General features: G+C 41.1%; 1 protein-coding gene across 1 annotated transcript in view; it reads right to left on the bottom strand.

The window, feature by feature from the left end:
- si:dkey-22o22.2 (neural-cadherin) overlaps positions 1–18,035 on the bottom strand; it is a 130,731-nt gene that overhangs the window by 42,696 nt on the left and 70,000 nt on the right. The window contains exons 6-12 of the mRNA XM_053683264.1: positions 14,909–15,158; positions 12,402–12,544; positions 11,118–11,290; positions 9,539–9,707; positions 5,580–5,750; positions 4,594–4,766; positions 2,330–2,497 (exon numbers count right to left, since the gene is read on the bottom strand). Of these exons, the coding sequence (XP_053539239.1) occupies positions 2,330–2,497; positions 4,594–4,766; positions 5,580–5,750; positions 9,539–9,707; positions 11,118–11,290; positions 12,402–12,544; positions 14,909–15,158 (1,247 nt within the window). The remainder of the gene's footprint in view (positions 1–2,329; positions 2,498–4,593; positions 4,767–5,579; positions 5,751–9,538; positions 9,708–11,117; positions 11,291–12,401; positions 12,545–14,908; positions 15,159–18,035) is intronic.

Genomic DNA, 18,035 nt, shown 5'->3' with positions numbered 1-18,035 from the left:
GTGTTTCCATATGGGAATATATTTAGAGAGATATTTTCATGTGTGTAATTATGTATGTCTGTAAATCTGGCCAGAACTAAAACCCAGGGCACACAAAGAAGTGTACAGCATGAGTAAGAACCTCATTGATATGGAGATTAAGCGTCCATAACCATGCCTCGGCACAGTGTAATTAACACATCAGATTAGTGCTGCTAAATTTAAACAACAATCTACCTGGGAACATGGTGGTGGAGGATGGTGGAGCACGGAAAGATCGTGAGAAAGAGAGAGGCTGACAGAGAAAGGGATGAGGGAGGGAGGAATATCAGTATTAAAATTAAAGTCTGATACATGGTTTAAACCAGGAATCATTATCCATGGTAAGAACACTCTCTAGAGCATCGGGAGATGAGAGTGCTGAGAGTGCTGTCAGGAAATGAGTATATTAATTAAGCGTTCTTCCTTAGCATGGTCCTGAGAATTAAGAGAATATTCTATGTCTTAATATGCCAGCTCTGTAATCCTCTATCCCATGTCTTAAACTATTTGTTTTTGGGGTTTTTTTTATGTATAATCAGGAAGTTTAAACTGATAACAGATTTTGCTTAGTGGTAGCAAAGGATTTGCAGTGTAAGTCTTAACTGGTAGGTCAATTCAACACAACGTTCACTTGCATCATCCATGCAATGCTACTTCAGCTTAGGCAACTTAAATAGCTGAGCCCTTCTGCTTGTAAACACTGAAGAACGAATGGCTGATGAATGAATGAATCCTCCTTCAGGCTATCTTTGATGGGGTTTTTCCTTTAAAAAAATAAACATTTTAAGGCAAAGTCTGACAAGCATGCCCTCTGAGTGAGGTAGACAGATGAGGATTGTCTGTGACTGTGGAGGTGATTGTAAAAGCTGACAGCAGATAAAATACGCTGAAATTGCAAACATGACACAAGATGAGATGTGACAAGGATTAGCTACAAACAAAGCCACTAGTCCACCTGAGGTATTTTACCCTAAAGGCCACTGCACACTGGCAGCTTTGTACTATAAAAAAATTCTAACGAAACATGCAATATTTATGGCGACTTGCATACCGAGACTGAATATTTCTGCAGCACATTAATTAAAGCAAACTTGATTTCTTTGTTGTTGTTTTTTTTCCAAATGTATTAAAAGTTGATCATTAAATGCAAAACATAATCACATGATTTTGACTTAAAAGTATGGGCTGTGTCCGAAATCGCGCACTATGACAGTACCTACTGCATTCGATTCAGTACCTACTGCTCGCTCATGGATACAGTATGTACTGATCAGTATACGTGTGTAGTATGAATACGATCCGGACATGTTGACACTGTCATGTGACCTGCAACTTCAAAAGAGCCGACGCACTGCCTTCCGCCAGTTTTTATTCTGACAGCTCTTCTGCTCCAGTTCCATTGCCTTATGGGATAGCGCAGTGTCTATTGTTTCCACACTGCAGAATCTGAGTGGAACCAGTAACTCATCCGGGTATTTCTCTCCTACTGTTTGAACTGTAGATTAGTTCAACAAAACAGACTTCATATAAAAACCATAATGAACTTCCCTTTACTTTTACACTATCCGTTGTTACCCAGATGAGGACGGGTTCCCTTCTGAGTCTGGTTCCTCTTAAGGTTTCTTCCTCATATCATCTTAGGGAGTTTTTCCTTAACACTGTCACTACTGGCTTGCTCAATAGGGATAAATTCACACATTTAAAATCTGTATCCTGTGTTTATATGTTTCTCTAAAGCTGCTTTGAAACAATGTCCGTTGTTCAACATTGTTAATACAAATAAAATTTAACTGAATTGAACTGTTTCATGAATACTGAGAATTCGGACATACTACTCCTTTGGCGTACTGCTTTTTGCCTACTGTATAGTAGGTAGTAGATTAAGGATATTCGGACCCAGCCATGGTCTTAAGATTTCGAATGGCATACTGACAATACTGTACATCTGTACATCATACTGTATTGTACAATGAGTCTGTGGAATTCACCACATGTTTTTCTGTGCTTCAAAATCAGGTGGATCCAATCCAACTTTTTAACATGTGATGTAATGCCAATTCCAGGGCTTGCCCTCCGGACCTGCCACATTAATCCTGACACTCTAATCCTGCTCTGTTCCTTCTGCTTCTTCATCTTTCTGTATTATGATTCACCTCATGTAGCTGTGGATAATCCCACACGGATAATCCAAAAACTTACACTTCCCCCAAACAGTTTATGTAGTACATGTAGTTTTTTATGTAAAGGTTTTGGCAGCAGGACTATGTCAACTGACATTGAGCTGGGACGATGGCTGTGAGGAACTCACCACTATCTTGGTGTCACGGACAGTGTTCTCAGGGATGGTGACCCAGTACTCTTCCTGTTCCCACTGTGGTGGCTGGTTGTGCATGTTGGTGATGATGACAGTGAGATCCACTGAGCTGCTGAGGTTTCCTCCATCTGTAGCAATGATTTGTTGACTGATCCGTGAGGTCTGATGAGACAAGAACAGAAAGGAGATTAAGACCAAACCTGTGATTAGACTTTATCTAAAGCAAGCCCCATTCTCTTTAAAGATGGGGAATTGGTTTTTAATGTAAGCTGGAGAACATAGCGAGCATTTCCATCATTCCATATTTCCCTCAGAGCTAGATTATTTTTTTAAATTATTATTAGTGGTAGATTTTAGGGCTTTGTTAAAAGATTATAACAATGACAGAAAGAGAAAGAATGAAAAAATTGTCAGCATTATTCAACGGACAATGGCAACATAACTTCAAAAGTACAGCGTGTAGCGCAAAGTCCTTGTCTCCATCTATATTTTACCTCTCGATTTGACGTTCAAGACAAGGCCTTGCGCAACAAAGGGGGAGTACACTTGTACTACATATTCCACATCATTTCATTCAAATTACTGCTCGATTAATAATGGAGAGGCACTTCTGAAGTTGAGTCAGCAGAAAAACTTCACTTAACACACTTTGAAAGCCTGCCTCTTTTCAGGTCATGTAGCAAGAAAATGTAAGACAGAGAGAGAAAGAGAGACAAGGAGAGATGGAGAGAGACGGAGAGAGTAAGAGCGTAATAGAAGTTGTTTGTTTGAAGGCAGGTAAACTAAATGTAGGTGACATCTCCTAGCTCTCCAGCAGTGATCCATTCTGACAAATGTGATGTGGGGAGTTCAGCTGAGTTAATGGAAAAAATGGCCCAGACCTACACATCCATAATGACCTGCACTGACATAATCACTGTAGAAAGTGAGAAGAAGGTGGGAGGCATCAGCAGGCAAAATTAGAGAGAAGGGGGTTTAATGCCTTCAACCTTTCATCACCTTCCCAACAACTCCTCAAGCCCTGCTCAAATCTAGACAAGTTAAAAGCAAAAAGGTGTTGGATGTGAACTCAGCATTAATAATTCACTGCGTGTAATGCTTCACCTGAAGTACTCCCCTCCCACCCAGCCTCTGTCTTATTGTCGGCAGTGATTGGTATGTGTGTGGGTGTGTGAGAGCGGGGATTTGGGTCTCTTTAAAAGCTCTGCCGAATGGGGAGAAAATCCATGATCCACACTCCCGCTCTGACACTCCACAATGCAACTAATTCATCATGGCTGCTGCTGCAGCTTGCCTGGCCAAATCGTGCTGTCAACATCATCTGAGTACAGCCTGTCTCTCTGTCGGTGTGTGTGCGCGTCCACAGATCCTTCTTAATGTCAGACAGTGAAGCCTGAGGTTTTATATAACCTACACAAAAATGACAGAGCTAGCCACTGCTGGGCTGAGAAACACAGGGATATGACATTTCTGCACAAGCAAAACAACAAGACCACACACACACACACACACACACACACACACACACACACACAGACACACACACACACACAGACACACAAGCACGCGCGCGCACGCATGCACACGCACACACCCATCCACACAGCGCAGAAACAAAGAAGGGAAACAAAAGAAAGTATAAAAAAGAACACAGAGCTGAGACAAGAAAACTGAGCAAATGAAGGATAGGAGGAAAGCACTGCTCATAAATAAACAGCATCATACACCATGTCTAGAGGAAATTGGTGAAAATTCAGAAACAGCTCCCCGTGAATGTATTTATGCATGAGAGAATGCAATTGTTTCTTCTGTGGCACGTTTGGATATCTATATATACAGACATGGCTGAGGTATTCTTCTGGAATGTGTCATGTTTAATATGCAAATGCTGACAGAACAAACAAAGACTGAAATGAGTGACAGCCTCCGCGCTGGATATCAAACTGAGAATATGTTGTATCGTCGACTAGGTGTGAACGTGATTCCGTCTCCATTCACCATCTGGGCTTCTTCATCAGGAAGAGTAAAAAGGCCCATGAATCCATCACTGTTCTCCATATATAGCTAGGTTTATTTGGATCTGGAGGTGTGATGAATCTCGAACACTACTGGCTGCTGTGAAAGTCAGTCAAGCAACTCAACAATTCACTCTGATTCCGTGTTTCAGAAAGAAATCCATCAACATATGGAATCAAATCACAGCTAAGAAGCTATTTTATAGGGACTGTAAATCACGGTATGTAAACTGCACAACGCACCTGTGAAATAGGGTGATTGACGTACACCCATCCGGTGCTTGGGTTGATGCGGAAGTAGGCAGGGGTCTGAGGAGTTAAGGAGTATGTGATGGCCGCATTGGTGCCCTGGTCGTCATCGTGGGCGGCTGCTCGCAGAAAGCTTGTGCCCACGGGGGTGTCCTCTCTCAAGAAGTCTGGCACAGGAAGGGTTAATGTAAGCACAGGTATCCGTAAACAACACCATCTGTCTGAATGCCTGCTGCTGTCACACCCTTACTGCAGCGCAAATGAATGCGTTCCCCTGAAACATTTCAGCCTCCATGTTAAATACTTCATGAGCCAGTTCCCATAAGCCAGCACTGCTTTTAATATGATGAAAAGGAATTCTGACATCAAACTTATTGAACACGTATTACCAATCTGTTAGAAGAGCAGCAAAAAAAAAAATCCTTCTCCTCATTCCCAGTTACTTTAAAGGATTCTAATATTGACTTAAGATGATGTAGTGTTGCTGCTCAGGCCCACCTTTTTCCACCCTTTTTTGCTTTCCAGATTTAATATTCATGTTTAATGCACTCTGTGTAGACTGCAGCCTGTGCTTTGAACGTGTGTCAGATTCCTGTGATGTGAAGTAAAAGGGACAAATATTTTAGTAAAGGTCAATGCCTGAGTGGAGAGATAATCACCACCTCTCTATTCACTGGGCTGCATCATAATGAAAGATAGTCAGAACTATATGTCAGAAGATTCTTCTGTATAAACAAAATATAGTCTGTAAATATCAGTCTTGCTTAGCATCACTGAAGCAACTAAACAGCCCTTAAAAACATAGTGCAGGCTACAATTCTATAGTAATTCCACAGGCAAGCTTTGTGATTAAAGCCACATCACAGGGATTTTCCAATAAGGCAGGAACTGTATATGGGGCAGACTCTTTAGAAAACAGCAAATAGAACAGTTTGTGTTGGTAATTAGATAGCACAGACACAGAGATTGCGGTCTCTTACATTGATAGCGGCTGTTTTCGAACTTGGGGTCGTTGTCATTTTGGTCCCCGATGAGCACAGTGATCTGACAGATGCCAATGAGTGGCTCCTCAGCCTGATCTGTGGCTGTGACGGACAGTGTGTATTCTCTCTGCCTCTCCCGGTCGAAACTCACCACTGTGCTGATCACCCCTGCACACCACACCACAACACACACACACACACACACACACACACACACACACACACACACACACACACACACACACACACACACTCTGTTCAGTCAGTCTGGAAATACATCCAAAGTACATTCTGCAGTTTATATTTTATATTTGTTGGGAAAAATGCAAGCCATGCCTCAAATGACTTAACAGTTAATGCACTAATTTATACATCCATCCCTCTATTTTCTGTAGCGCTTGTCCTACATAGGGTCATGGGAAAACCTGGAGACTATTCCAGGGAACTCTGGGTTCAAGGCAGGAAACACCCTGGATGGGGTCCCAACCTATCACAGGGCACAATCTTTCACATATTCACATACTACAGACAATTTAGAGATGCCAATCAGCCTCTTTGGATTGCGGGCGGAAACCGGAGTACCCGGAGAAAAACCCCGAAGCATGGGGAGAACATGCAAACCCCATGCACACAGCGCAGCAGTGGGAATCGCACCCCCAACCCCGGAGGTGCGAGGCATACGTGCTAACCACTAAGTGACCATGCCCCCTGCACTAATTTAGATGATCTAAAAGATTAGTAATACTTTTAAGTGGGTTTATCTGTGCGAGATTTATTATATTCAACACATTTATTATCATGGGGAAACAAAAAAAAAATTCATGTAATGTAAATCATTTTACTGGTGTTTTAAAATGTAAACCATTTTACTGGTGTAAAATGCAAATATAAACCATTTTACTGGTGTTTTAAACACCAGTTTTAAACTCGTGGTTCATGAGCACACATAGGGTAGGTCACAGGAGAGTTCATCTACTCCATAAAAAAGAAACCTTTTATTTTTGTTCCTTTACAGAACGTATAATGGAGTCCTAGTATTTTTACAGGTATTTGGCACTTTGCTCTCACATGAGACTACAATGAAAATTAAACCAGCCTAGCAATAAAGCACACTTGCACACCGTATTTCTCAAAGCAGTTTTTCAGTTTTCACAGAGTGGCCTTGAACAGACTGCATTACACTAAGTATAGTATGCTTTTCTCACACTGAGGACAGATAGGAATGCCATATATTTTATGGGGAGTGCTAACAGCAAACAAAGTAATGAAGCCTTTTATACTTAAGCCCCAATTAACCTCAAAAACAAAAGGTATGATCAGCTTTTACAAATGCATGATGACTGGTCAAGGATGTGAACTACACTATTTATTAGAGATGCACTGATACTAAGTTTCTCAGCCGATACCGATAACTGATTATTCAGAGTGATATCGACCGATACCGATAGTTCTGCCTTTTATACCTTATTTTAAATTAATAATAATTAATTCCAGAATTCTGAAAGAAATGCAAATAAAAAACTTCTCTCCATTTCAACAAGTTGTTTCACAGTAACTGGTCTCAAACAGAAAACACATTACTCAAATTAACATTAACACATGAACTAAATTCTGAAGATTAAAGCAAGATTTCTTAACTTATTGAATGTTATTAATTCATATTAACAGAATTAATTGACTGAATTCTTAAAAACCTCCTGTTAGTCTCACATTCACTCACCACAAACAAAAGCATTTCTACTCCATCACTGAACATCAAACTGGTAATATATAATATCAACTTTTATATATAGTAACATTAACTGGATATGAAATATACTACTCTATACTATAAATATATTTTTCTGTGCAATATGTACTTTTTTGTCAACTCATCTTCATTTAAATCTTTCATCAGTGTACTGGCGCTTTAATTTAGCCCGAGCAGCGAGGCAAAAAAAAAAAAAAAAGAAAGAAAAAAAAAAACTGACTCGATGTCGAAACTTCCGCTTCACTGCTGCAAGATCTGGTGTAAAATTTTAGCAGTGCAGAGATTACAGAGCTTACAAAGTGCAGTTTTGTCGTCATTCCACACAAGAGACATCTTTACACAGAGCACGAAATCGATGTGATTTCCTGCCCTCTTTTGATTGACAGAATATATCAGGATATAATATATCGGCCCTGATCGTTGGATGCTTTTAAACTATCGGCCGATGGCCGAGAGCGTGAAAAATTGCCTTTATCAGCCGATACCAATAATTGGCAGATACATCGGTGCAGCTCTACTATTTATTTAGTGAGATAAATTAAAAGGATTAGAAACTGCTTTTGGGTTGCTACTTCCACCCTGAAATATTTATATTTTAATATTTGTGACTACGCTGCAATGGATTGGCACCCCATCCAGAGTGTACCCCACCTTGTGCCCAATGCTCCCTGGGCTAGGCTCCAGGTTCCCCACGACCCTGTAGGATAAGCGGTATAGAAAATGGATGGATGGATGGATGGATGGATATTTGTGACTACGCTTAGCAACTCTAATCTGTTGGCTGGTGATGTATTTTCATTATTCCTGTGAGTTACTGGTTGTCTGACATCACAGGACGACATTGCCAGCACAGTTACAAAGGAGTATTTCAGGAGAAAAAAAATTCACGGATTAATGAGAAATCCAACAGAGAAGTGGTGAGCCAGCAAACCTTGGAGTTACAGTTATAACAGAGACTCAGGAAGGGACTCAACTTGACTAGTTAGCGATCTATAAGATGACAAGCACAGTGGTGTTGATGGTGGAATAAGGTAGTTTTGTAACCTTCAGGTAGTGCACGGTGGACAATGTAGGAAATTATTAATCAACGTGAAAATAGACCAACATGTTGAAAGTTTAAACTGTAAAACTCAATATCTCATTAAAAAATGAACATTGGACACCACTCAGCGTTCCAATTCATACCAAAAATAACCAATAGGGCTGAACACCAAACTTGGGAAACCATGTCTGTATAATCATTGCTTTGTGTACAGGGGTATTGTCATGCAGGGGTGCACGGTGGCTAAGTGGTTAGCACGTTCGCCTCACACCCCCAGGGTCCGGGATTCAATTCCCCATGTGTGTGCGGAGTTTGCATGTTCTCCCCGTGCTGCGGGTTTCCTCCCGGTACTCCCCTAGTCCAAAGACAGGCTGATTGGCATGTCTAAAGTTTCCATAGTGTATGAATGGATGTGTGACTGTGTATGTGATTCTGCCCTGCGATGGACTGGCACCCTGTCCAGGGTGTACCCTGCCTTGGGCCCCATGCTCCCTGGGATAGGCTCCAGGATCCCCCGTGACCCTGAAGAAGGAGTAAGCAGTAGAAGATGGATGGATGGATGGATGGTATTGTCATGCTGGAACAGGTTTGGGCCTTTTACTTCCAGCAAAGGGAAATTGTTAATGCTACAGCATACAAAAACATTGTGGACAATTGTATGCTTTGATGAACTTTGATTTGCGGTAACAGTTTGGGGAAGAACCACATATTTACATTTTACAAATGTAAATGTAAATATAAAAATGTAAAAGAACCACATACAGGTGTGAATGTCAGGTGCCCTCCGACTTTTGTCCATATAATGTTTTTTATTTATTTATTTAATTATGTTTTAAATTAGCAAATCTGGTTTGGATACTGAGACAGAAGCAGCACTACTGAAAAGCTCATGGCTGCCAGCGTTGGTATATATAGTGGTCTTGTCTGTTACATGCTACAACCACTCTTTTTCCATTCTATGGCGCATGACAAAGACAAATTAGCAAAAGAATGTCTAAAGAGCCACATTTCATTTGTCTGGCAAAAAACCCTCCAACAGATCCAGGTTTAAAATGTATTAAACGTGTTCATATTTCTCAGCATGAACACATTAGACAGCAATGTCTAATGAATATTAGTTAGAATTGTGTCTTTTTGGACACAGCTTCCAGATGCCAGATCTACCTGTGTCTGGGTTAATGGTGAACCCCGGTGAGGCTCCATCTCGCTGCATGATTCCGTACTTGACTTCTCCATTGACCCCAGTGTCAGCATCATGAGCTTGCACGTGCAGGACCACTGTTCCTGGTGGCTGGTTCTCCGGCACCAGAGCGTTCAAGCTGTAATTATGGCACTGAGAGAGAACATGAACGTGTTTACACCGGCCAAACAGAATTGCAAATTAATGAGGACATATACTTTCTCACTTCTTACCCTCCTTTTCCTTTAATCTTTTCCTCCCTTTACTCCTCCTCTTCCTCCTCACATTGTGCGTTCATGACCCAGTCTACCATACAACGCCCACTAGGGAGGCCGTGTAAATGTGGGGCAATTAATCGACTAACTGGATCAATAGCAGGACTAAAACAATGAACTAGCCCCAGCCTCGTTCAGCAGTTTACATTGTCTTTTACACACACGTACAGAGACAAGCACACACACACACACACACACACACACACACACACACACACACACACACTTTAGAGAAGGCACAAAGAGCTTAGTGGGGATTATGGAGTTTAGCTAGGGAAAACATTTTAACTGATAGTCTGTAGTAATCTATTGTGCAATTAGAAGCAGAGATAGCTCATGACTGCAAATCAGCAGGAGTTTGGTGTGTACAGGAGAAATTGAAACAGTGGGGGCACTTTTTCACAAAGCAGGCAAATTTTCCACGCTGTGGCCTGGTTCGATTGCTCCTGCTCCGGGCTCGATTGCACCTGAATGAGCAGCAGTGGGCAAATCCTGGTCATGCGAGCAGAGACAGGCAGCGTGACTGGAGAATGGCCAGTTGTTGCCTCTTGGGCACACTTAGTGCTCCTCTTTCATATGCATCCACAGTGCCGGGGGCTAATTTCTGCCCTGAAATATTCATGGAGAGCAGCAACAGAACGGAAGCTTGGTCAGCTCTCCGCTGATCTTACTCTCCCGACACACTACAGAGCCTCTGCCCGTTCAGCCGAACACCACAGCCCTCAGATCTCCTGCCGCCAGCTGTCTTTCTCTCTCCTCATCTCTCCAGTGCCCAAATTCCCTAAAGTCATCTTTGATCCACTTGTACTCTTTTTTATTTATCTTCTTCGCTCAACCTCTCCATCATCCTGAGTCCTTTTTTTAGCTCTTACTCATGGACACACTAGACTGTAGGAGCTCATTCAATCATTCTATTGCTCTGCCTTTCTTCTTTTTCCTTTACACCTTCTCACTGATCCTTTCCTATCCTCTGCTCTGAACCAGTGAATATGGGTCAACAGTAAAAAGAGTTTTCAAAACACCAAAAAGTAATATATTTACTGAGATATACAACATACAACTAAGATGAAACGGTATGTAACTGTTCTTAAAACATTTGTTTGTGTTATTCTGAACAGTTAAGAAGTAATCATGGCATGACATCGTGTAATATTTATTCTTTACAGATGCCCTTCAATTTTCTTCTCAACTACAAAGCTATCTTTAAGCTTTTAAATGATTTCAGAAGAATTGCTGTGAAATGGGTTTTTGCCAAGTGAGTGAGATATCGATGTGTCTTGTGTCTCACCTCCTCAAAGACAGGTTTGTTGTTGTTAACATCATTAATGCCAACGATGACTTGTGCTGAGCTGCTGAGGGGCAGCGGGCCGCCAGCTGCGTTGTCGTCGGTTGCTGTGACGTTGAGGACATACTGAAGGCCACGCAGTTTAGGAGGAGGACTGCGGCGCAACCTGATGATGCCTGACGCATGCAAAGCACAGAGCATGTTATTACACTGTAAAAAAATAAAAAGCTCCCCAATACCGATAAGGTGGTCCGTGTGAGGAAAATCTCTCCCATGAGCATCCATTACGATCTAATGCAGACCCTAGCCAGATGGCAATACGATATTATAGAGGAACGTATAAAGGTGAATGCAATAAACTCACACAAACACAGTTTTTATCTGCACAACAAGGAGCTATTGCTAGCAAATTGAATGTGTGGGGTCATGACAGAAAGCAGCACAGAGAACATTTATTTTCCCCATAAAAGCCAGCAAGATATGAATGAAAGAAAATCAAAATGAGGAGGTAAAAAGGTCTCATTTATTACAGGTACAAGAAAAATGTAATCATCAATACATCTGTTGTAAACATGTCCATTCATCTCTTACAGCATTGACACAGGAGTCTCTAGAGCAAGACACTACAGTTTGAATAATGGGAATCTCCCGGCCTCATGTGAACATATTGTTTGAATCTTTTTGCTAGCTGCATTAATAGCTAACGCAGAACGACGCTGAATATTTGCCAAAGACTTGTAAATATTAGTCGAAAAACAACACCATAAGTATTTGCCTCTTAATAGCTACCACACCAGGTAATGCTGCACTTCACACATCGTACATCACTGATCATTATCTTTGACACATCTACTGCAAACAGTATTCTGATAAATAACGCCTCCTGTGTGATTGACTAGAAATTGTTCCCCACGAGCTCCATATCACTTGGTTGGTCGCAGTGAGAATTCACAATGAGTGTAAGACGCATGTCCGTAACGCTTTCTGGGTTTTATAATGACAAAATGTGGGTGGACATAAACATCTTATGAAACTTACAAAGAAAGTTTCAAAGAAATTTACAAAACTCTGAAATCTGCCCAAGCACTAAGGCTGAGAGATCCAATACTGTGCTACAGAGTACTACAGACATGACAAATAACAATAAACACTATCATTACACTGGGATTTTCCTTAATGCTCGTGAGACATTTATTGTCTTATCCATGTGATGACAAAACCTCTTCCTAAACTCCATTCCCCATTGTGTGTGTGTATTTTTAAGAGGTCATGACCTCCTCTACTCACCTTTCTGGTTGTCCAGCTCGAAGTTACTGTCTTCATTTCCCCCAGTGATGGCATATGTCACCCCGTCCCCGTCTGGGTCCTTGGCATGCACTATGGCCACCAGAGTCTCAGGACCAGCATCCTCTGACAGAAAGGTCTTATAGCTGCAGACGGCAAGAGCGAGAAAGAGAGACATTGAGAGATCAGGCTATGAACATCACAAACCCACCATCTGTTTCCTCTGAAGCTTGTCCCAGACTACTCACAAACAACCAGGCAGTCTCTGCTCTCAGCTGCTGACGAGTACAAGTCCCTCTACCATCTTTATAGTAGTTTTATATTGTAACTATATTTAAAGCTTTTAAAACCTTATACTGAGCCTAGTCAAAAACGAAAAGCCAAAAACAAGGTTTGTATCTGTTAGGGTCGCAAGTTTTTAAAAGTTGCTTTAAATATTAATAATAAATTTGCATTAAAAGAAGACATGCGGAGTACAAAAGTAATGAATGTGCCACCGCTGAAATCAACTGAGTGATGCAAAAGGGGATGATACTCGAAATCTGTCTGCTCTTGTATCCAAGTCTTCACATTTGTGACACTACAACTAAAATACAAATGTAAAATCGATAAGTGACAGTCAATACAGAATAAAATTCTACAATATAAAATATCAATGTGATTGGTATACCCACTGAAGACTGTCCATCACAAGCCTGCCACCGCAGTAGTACTGTACCTGATGCCCAGCCCTCATCTTGCAAGTGGTAAGCCCACTATATTTCAAGCCTGACAAGTTTATGTGAGTGGCCTAGTCACCAGGTGACACCAACTCCATGACACAATTCCAGGGATGATTGCTAGTAACTCTTACTCTTAGACAGGGTAAACGTTTTGTACCTTTCACGGGGTCTAATCTCTGACCTCTCCCCTCAGATCTGTGCACCAAGGCTCCCAGTGACATAGCCCTGAGGTTCACCAAAGTACACAAACCCCATCACAACAACAAGCTCCCAATCCATGAAGTGGCAAAAGAAACCACGAAACAAAAATATCAAAAATACTTCTGGCTCACCTACATGCTGCAGTGTTATGCTTTATTTTTGGGCTTGCATTATGATCACAGAAACAAGGTTCACATTCACTCACAACACCCATCAGCCCCGCTGTTATTTGTTCTGCTCCTACACTGACACTCTGAAATGCAGATCTGGTGAATCAGCAGCTCCTCACTGCAGCTGTCATTCCACTGAATCAGTCCAAATGACTGCTTCTTATTGTAGCTACTCTCAGGAAATGCATGCCCCATCAAACTTGATGCCAGCCTGCCTGCTGCTGCCTGCTGGGTCCTGCCATCAGCATCAGTGAGACAAAAACTGAAATACGGGATGGGAGACACCGTGGACAGGGTGGCAATCCATCGCAGGGCACAATCACACACCCATTCACACACTATGGACAATTTGGAAATGCCAATCAGCCTACAGCACATGTCTTTGGACTGGGAGAGGAAACCGGAGTACCCGGAGGAAACCCCCAAAGCATGGGGAGAACATGCAAGCTGCATGCACAGAGGGCAGAGGCAAGAATCGAACTCCCAACCACAGAGGTGCGAGGCAAATACTTATATACAAAGACCTTTGACAAGCCGAACAACTTGCATGTACATTAAACTTGGTAAATGGCATCCGAGCCATGTTTTAAAAAAGTTAATTAAATTGTCAGTCTACTCTTCAAATGTCCATATTAAACAGAGGGATGTTATTTTTGACATATCCAACCTCACTATTAAGAACATGAATTCTTTACTTCACAGAGCTGGTGAGGAAAAACAGCCATATCTAAACGCATTCCAAAACTCAAAGACGTGCAGAATGCAAGTGAAAATTCAGATTGGGAAAGTATAACACAGTGCTGTAGAATTCTCAAATCTGATTGGTCAGAAGGTGTTGATTCATTTTCTACAACACCACAGCTCAGACAAGCCTTTATTTAGCATTTTTGGAAGGAGTTTCCAGTGTCAGTGCTCTCTGACACTCCAAAGTTAAAGCTGTAACTATGTTTTCTGACATTGGAATGACATTTATGATGGAGGGCTTTGCAGTTTCTTAGTAACATGACAAGCCGCATTGTCTTATTAAGGTCAAGAAAGAAAAAATAAATGCTGGTGAGGGAATGACTGTATTGAATTTGTGGACAACATTACACACAACTACCAATGAATAATAGTTATGATGTATCATTCATTAATAAATAAGATAGCAGTGGTATAAGCAGAATACAACACTTTGGGACATGATGTATTGGAAAATAATCAGCTTTGGGCAGTAACCACAGTACATCCAATCACGTCCAATTATTCCTTACTTGCATAGTTAATTGATGAATGGATTATACACTTCTTTTGATTGATATATCATTTAGATTTGTCTCAGTAGGTTAACTGTACTCCAAATTAGGTGTTTAAATGAAATAAAATGTTTTACTCTGAGCTGTCAGTTAATGTTGATGCTGTCGTGAAGCGTACATACACAGTCTGGGTGAAGACAGGAGCCTCATCATTGACGTTGGCCATGCGGATGCGGATGGAGGCGGTGCCTGTGCGGGAGGGTGTGCCCTTATCTATAGCCACCACCACACACTCATACATGTGATTGGGCCTCTCATAATCCAGCTTCCTGCTGGGGCTGATCACACCTTGAGATGAAACAGCAAAGTCCTGACTCTGGATGAAGTAGGATATCTCTGCATTCAGACCAATGTCACAATCTCTGGCCAGCACTGAGAGAGAGAAAGAGATGTGTAAGTGTATAGCTATTGTGTACACATATTTGTCAAATTTCTTTACATTCCAACATTAATAAGCCTATCATTTCTATTTGCCAGACACAGGATACAGTATACATGAATTAAGGTGAAAATTGTGTCTCTTAAACACAATCATAAAGTGGCAATATAATTTTTTTTTAAATCATAAACTTATACAGTAGCTTCAGATTCATTTCTATCTGCATAGAAATCCACCATCTTCGAGTTGCATTCACACAGGAATATTTATTTTAATTTATTTTCTACCCAGGTTATCCAAATCCAGAATAACTTCTCAGTAATTATATATTCTCAGTAATATCACTGTAGGACCTAGATAGTGGACTATATCCCTGTTTGAGATTCAGTATCAGGTAAACAGTAAAATAAGTGGCTAGAGTTTTTCTTTTGTTGTTTTTTTTGTGTTGTTTTTGCATTTGAATATGTTAATATTATCTAATATTGTAAACATTATCTTTAAAAATAGTGAAACTGAAAAGTCTGAAAGTCCCTGCGCATATATATGAGTTTCCCTGGTCTTGCACGAGCCAAAGGATCTTCATTTTGTGGCTGTGGCCTGTTGGATTCGTACACTCTTTTTTAATTAAGTACTCTCATGTTAAAAGAGTCGATATTAATTAAAACTATGTCGTGGGGGCCAATTCTTTATTTGATAAATTTAAGAGCCCATCTGTCAGTGGCGAGAGAGAAAGAGACTGTTGACTGGTGCAGATCAAAAGTAAAATTCGAAGACGGCTTTGCAGTCATTAGGCACTGAGCCAGAGGCAGAGTCCTGCATCATTCTACCTCGGGCAAGCTGTCACTGCACCCAGCCAACACACTCATTTGGTAGCGGCAGATGAAGACCCTCTAATCTCTAAGGCAAATAGTGAGCTGCGTGCCTACAGCTGTGGCAACACATACACGCACGCACGCACGCGCGCGCACACACACACACACACACACACACATCATTTGCAGTGTTTTCTCACTACTTCTCTGCATGCAGACTGGTTGTGGACAGAAAGAGTTTTGCCATTAACAGGATTCAAACAGACAGTTCATTAAAACACAAAGCCTGATAGCAAATCTCTACAGGCTGCTATTTCCATTTTTAATCCATGTGTGTGAGGACCTGGGTTCACAGCTCTGGATAATTTAAACACATCAGTTCTTCGTCTGTGCCAGGTTGCCGTTACGCTAAATCCTCGCCAGGAAAGTTTTCATGCGATAATTGGAGCGTCTTGCACTTCTATTCCTGTTGGCTCCTATTAAAAGTCCACACCTAATTTACAGTATAATCCCAATTTAAGGTAAACAACAACAATAATTTTCACTCCCTCCTGCTCAGATTTCTTTTGCAGTCAGTGAGAGCTCTGTGTTTATGCTTTGTTTTTTTTCTTCACACAACGGAAATCATTTCGATAAGCAAATTCCATTTCTATCTGCTGTTTATGTGAGTCTGCTGCTTCCTCAGTGTTGAGAGAGAAAGAGATAGAGAGAGTAAAACAAACAAAAAAACAGACAGCATATAAAGTTGTTTCCGAGGCTGCAACAAAAAGAGAAGACATCAGCTGAATCAGAGGCAGGATTCGTTCTGTTTGTATACGGAGCAGAGCAAGTGCAATAGCTAAAAAAAGAGGCAATGTTCTGCACCGCATGGTAATATGTGAACATAATTGAATTTCATAAATGCGGTTGGCATTCCGGATGTGTGCATCTGCTTCACAAGACATGTATACTTTTTAACGCCCACACCTCACTTTGTTTTCGAGGCTCTGGCTGGCGCAGAACTAGGCAAAATTAAAGATCATTAATCATCGGGAATTTATTCTACGAGGCAGTAGACACAAAATAGTGGACATTCTAAGGTTTGGACATCGGAGCAGCCTCTCATTCTCCTGACAGATGGTCTCAAAGCTTTTTCCCAACTACTTAATACTCATCAGAGATACGAATGTTAATACAATCCCTACTGATGTGTGCAGACATGTGAGATAACACACACATTCCCCAATGTACACGCATATCTTTCATTTATGTCCCTGTGCTTGCTTGTGTATTTTAAAAAGAAATTCCCATTTCCCTGCGTTTATGTTTGTGTCGACATGAATTTAACGTCCAATGCGACTCTTGGGCCCTCTATCCTTCTTAATCAAATCACAGCATCCATTTTTAGGAATCCTTAAAATACTGTCCATTACAGCTATAGGATCATTGTGCAGGCCTCTGCCATTAGAGTCAATGCTTAACAGAGTTCACAGTCCTCTCTGACTCCATCCACATCAACCTCCTCTCATCCCCTCTAATTTGTCCAACTCTAATACTCATGATAAACAAGCTGGATCATTTACCATGGAAGGCAGAATACTCCAAAAAAAAACAAAAAAACAATTAACACAGAATACTGAATACTCCTTCCTAAATATCCTTAGTAACCATGGGTGCTGACTTGGGTTAAAAATTGTAACAAAGTGAGATGCAGTAGTATATCAGTTTGCAGTATCACTATGAAAACGAACCATTAAAACTCTCAAGTACCACGATTGTCGATTTCATGCACATCAATATTCCAATTTGGCAATATTCGAATTAGTATTGCGTCACCGCAATCTGATTGCCCGATTCAGGTTAAGACAATATTCTGTTTCCCCAAATTCTTATTCCCACCCCTGGAATATGCCGGATTTAATGGGAAAATTATTGCATGTAAACACCTTATTCGGAAAATCCACTGAATGGAGCTATACGCGCACGCTCAATTCCGCGAGGAATTGTGGGTGCTAACAGATGCTAATCTGTAGGCTAGGTATTTAGGATTGGCAACTCAGGCATATTTCCATCAACCAT

The sequence above is a fragment of the Ictalurus punctatus genome, chromosome 1 (assembly GCF_001660625.3).
Source record: "Ictalurus punctatus breed USDA103 chromosome 1, Coco_2.0, whole genome shotgun sequence".
In the NCBI taxonomy this organism is placed as follows: Eukaryota; Metazoa; Chordata; class Actinopteri; order Siluriformes; family Ictaluridae; genus Ictalurus; species Ictalurus punctatus.
Note: the sequence above shows the minus strand (reverse complement) of the source record. Positions and strands in the feature narration are given on the sequence as shown.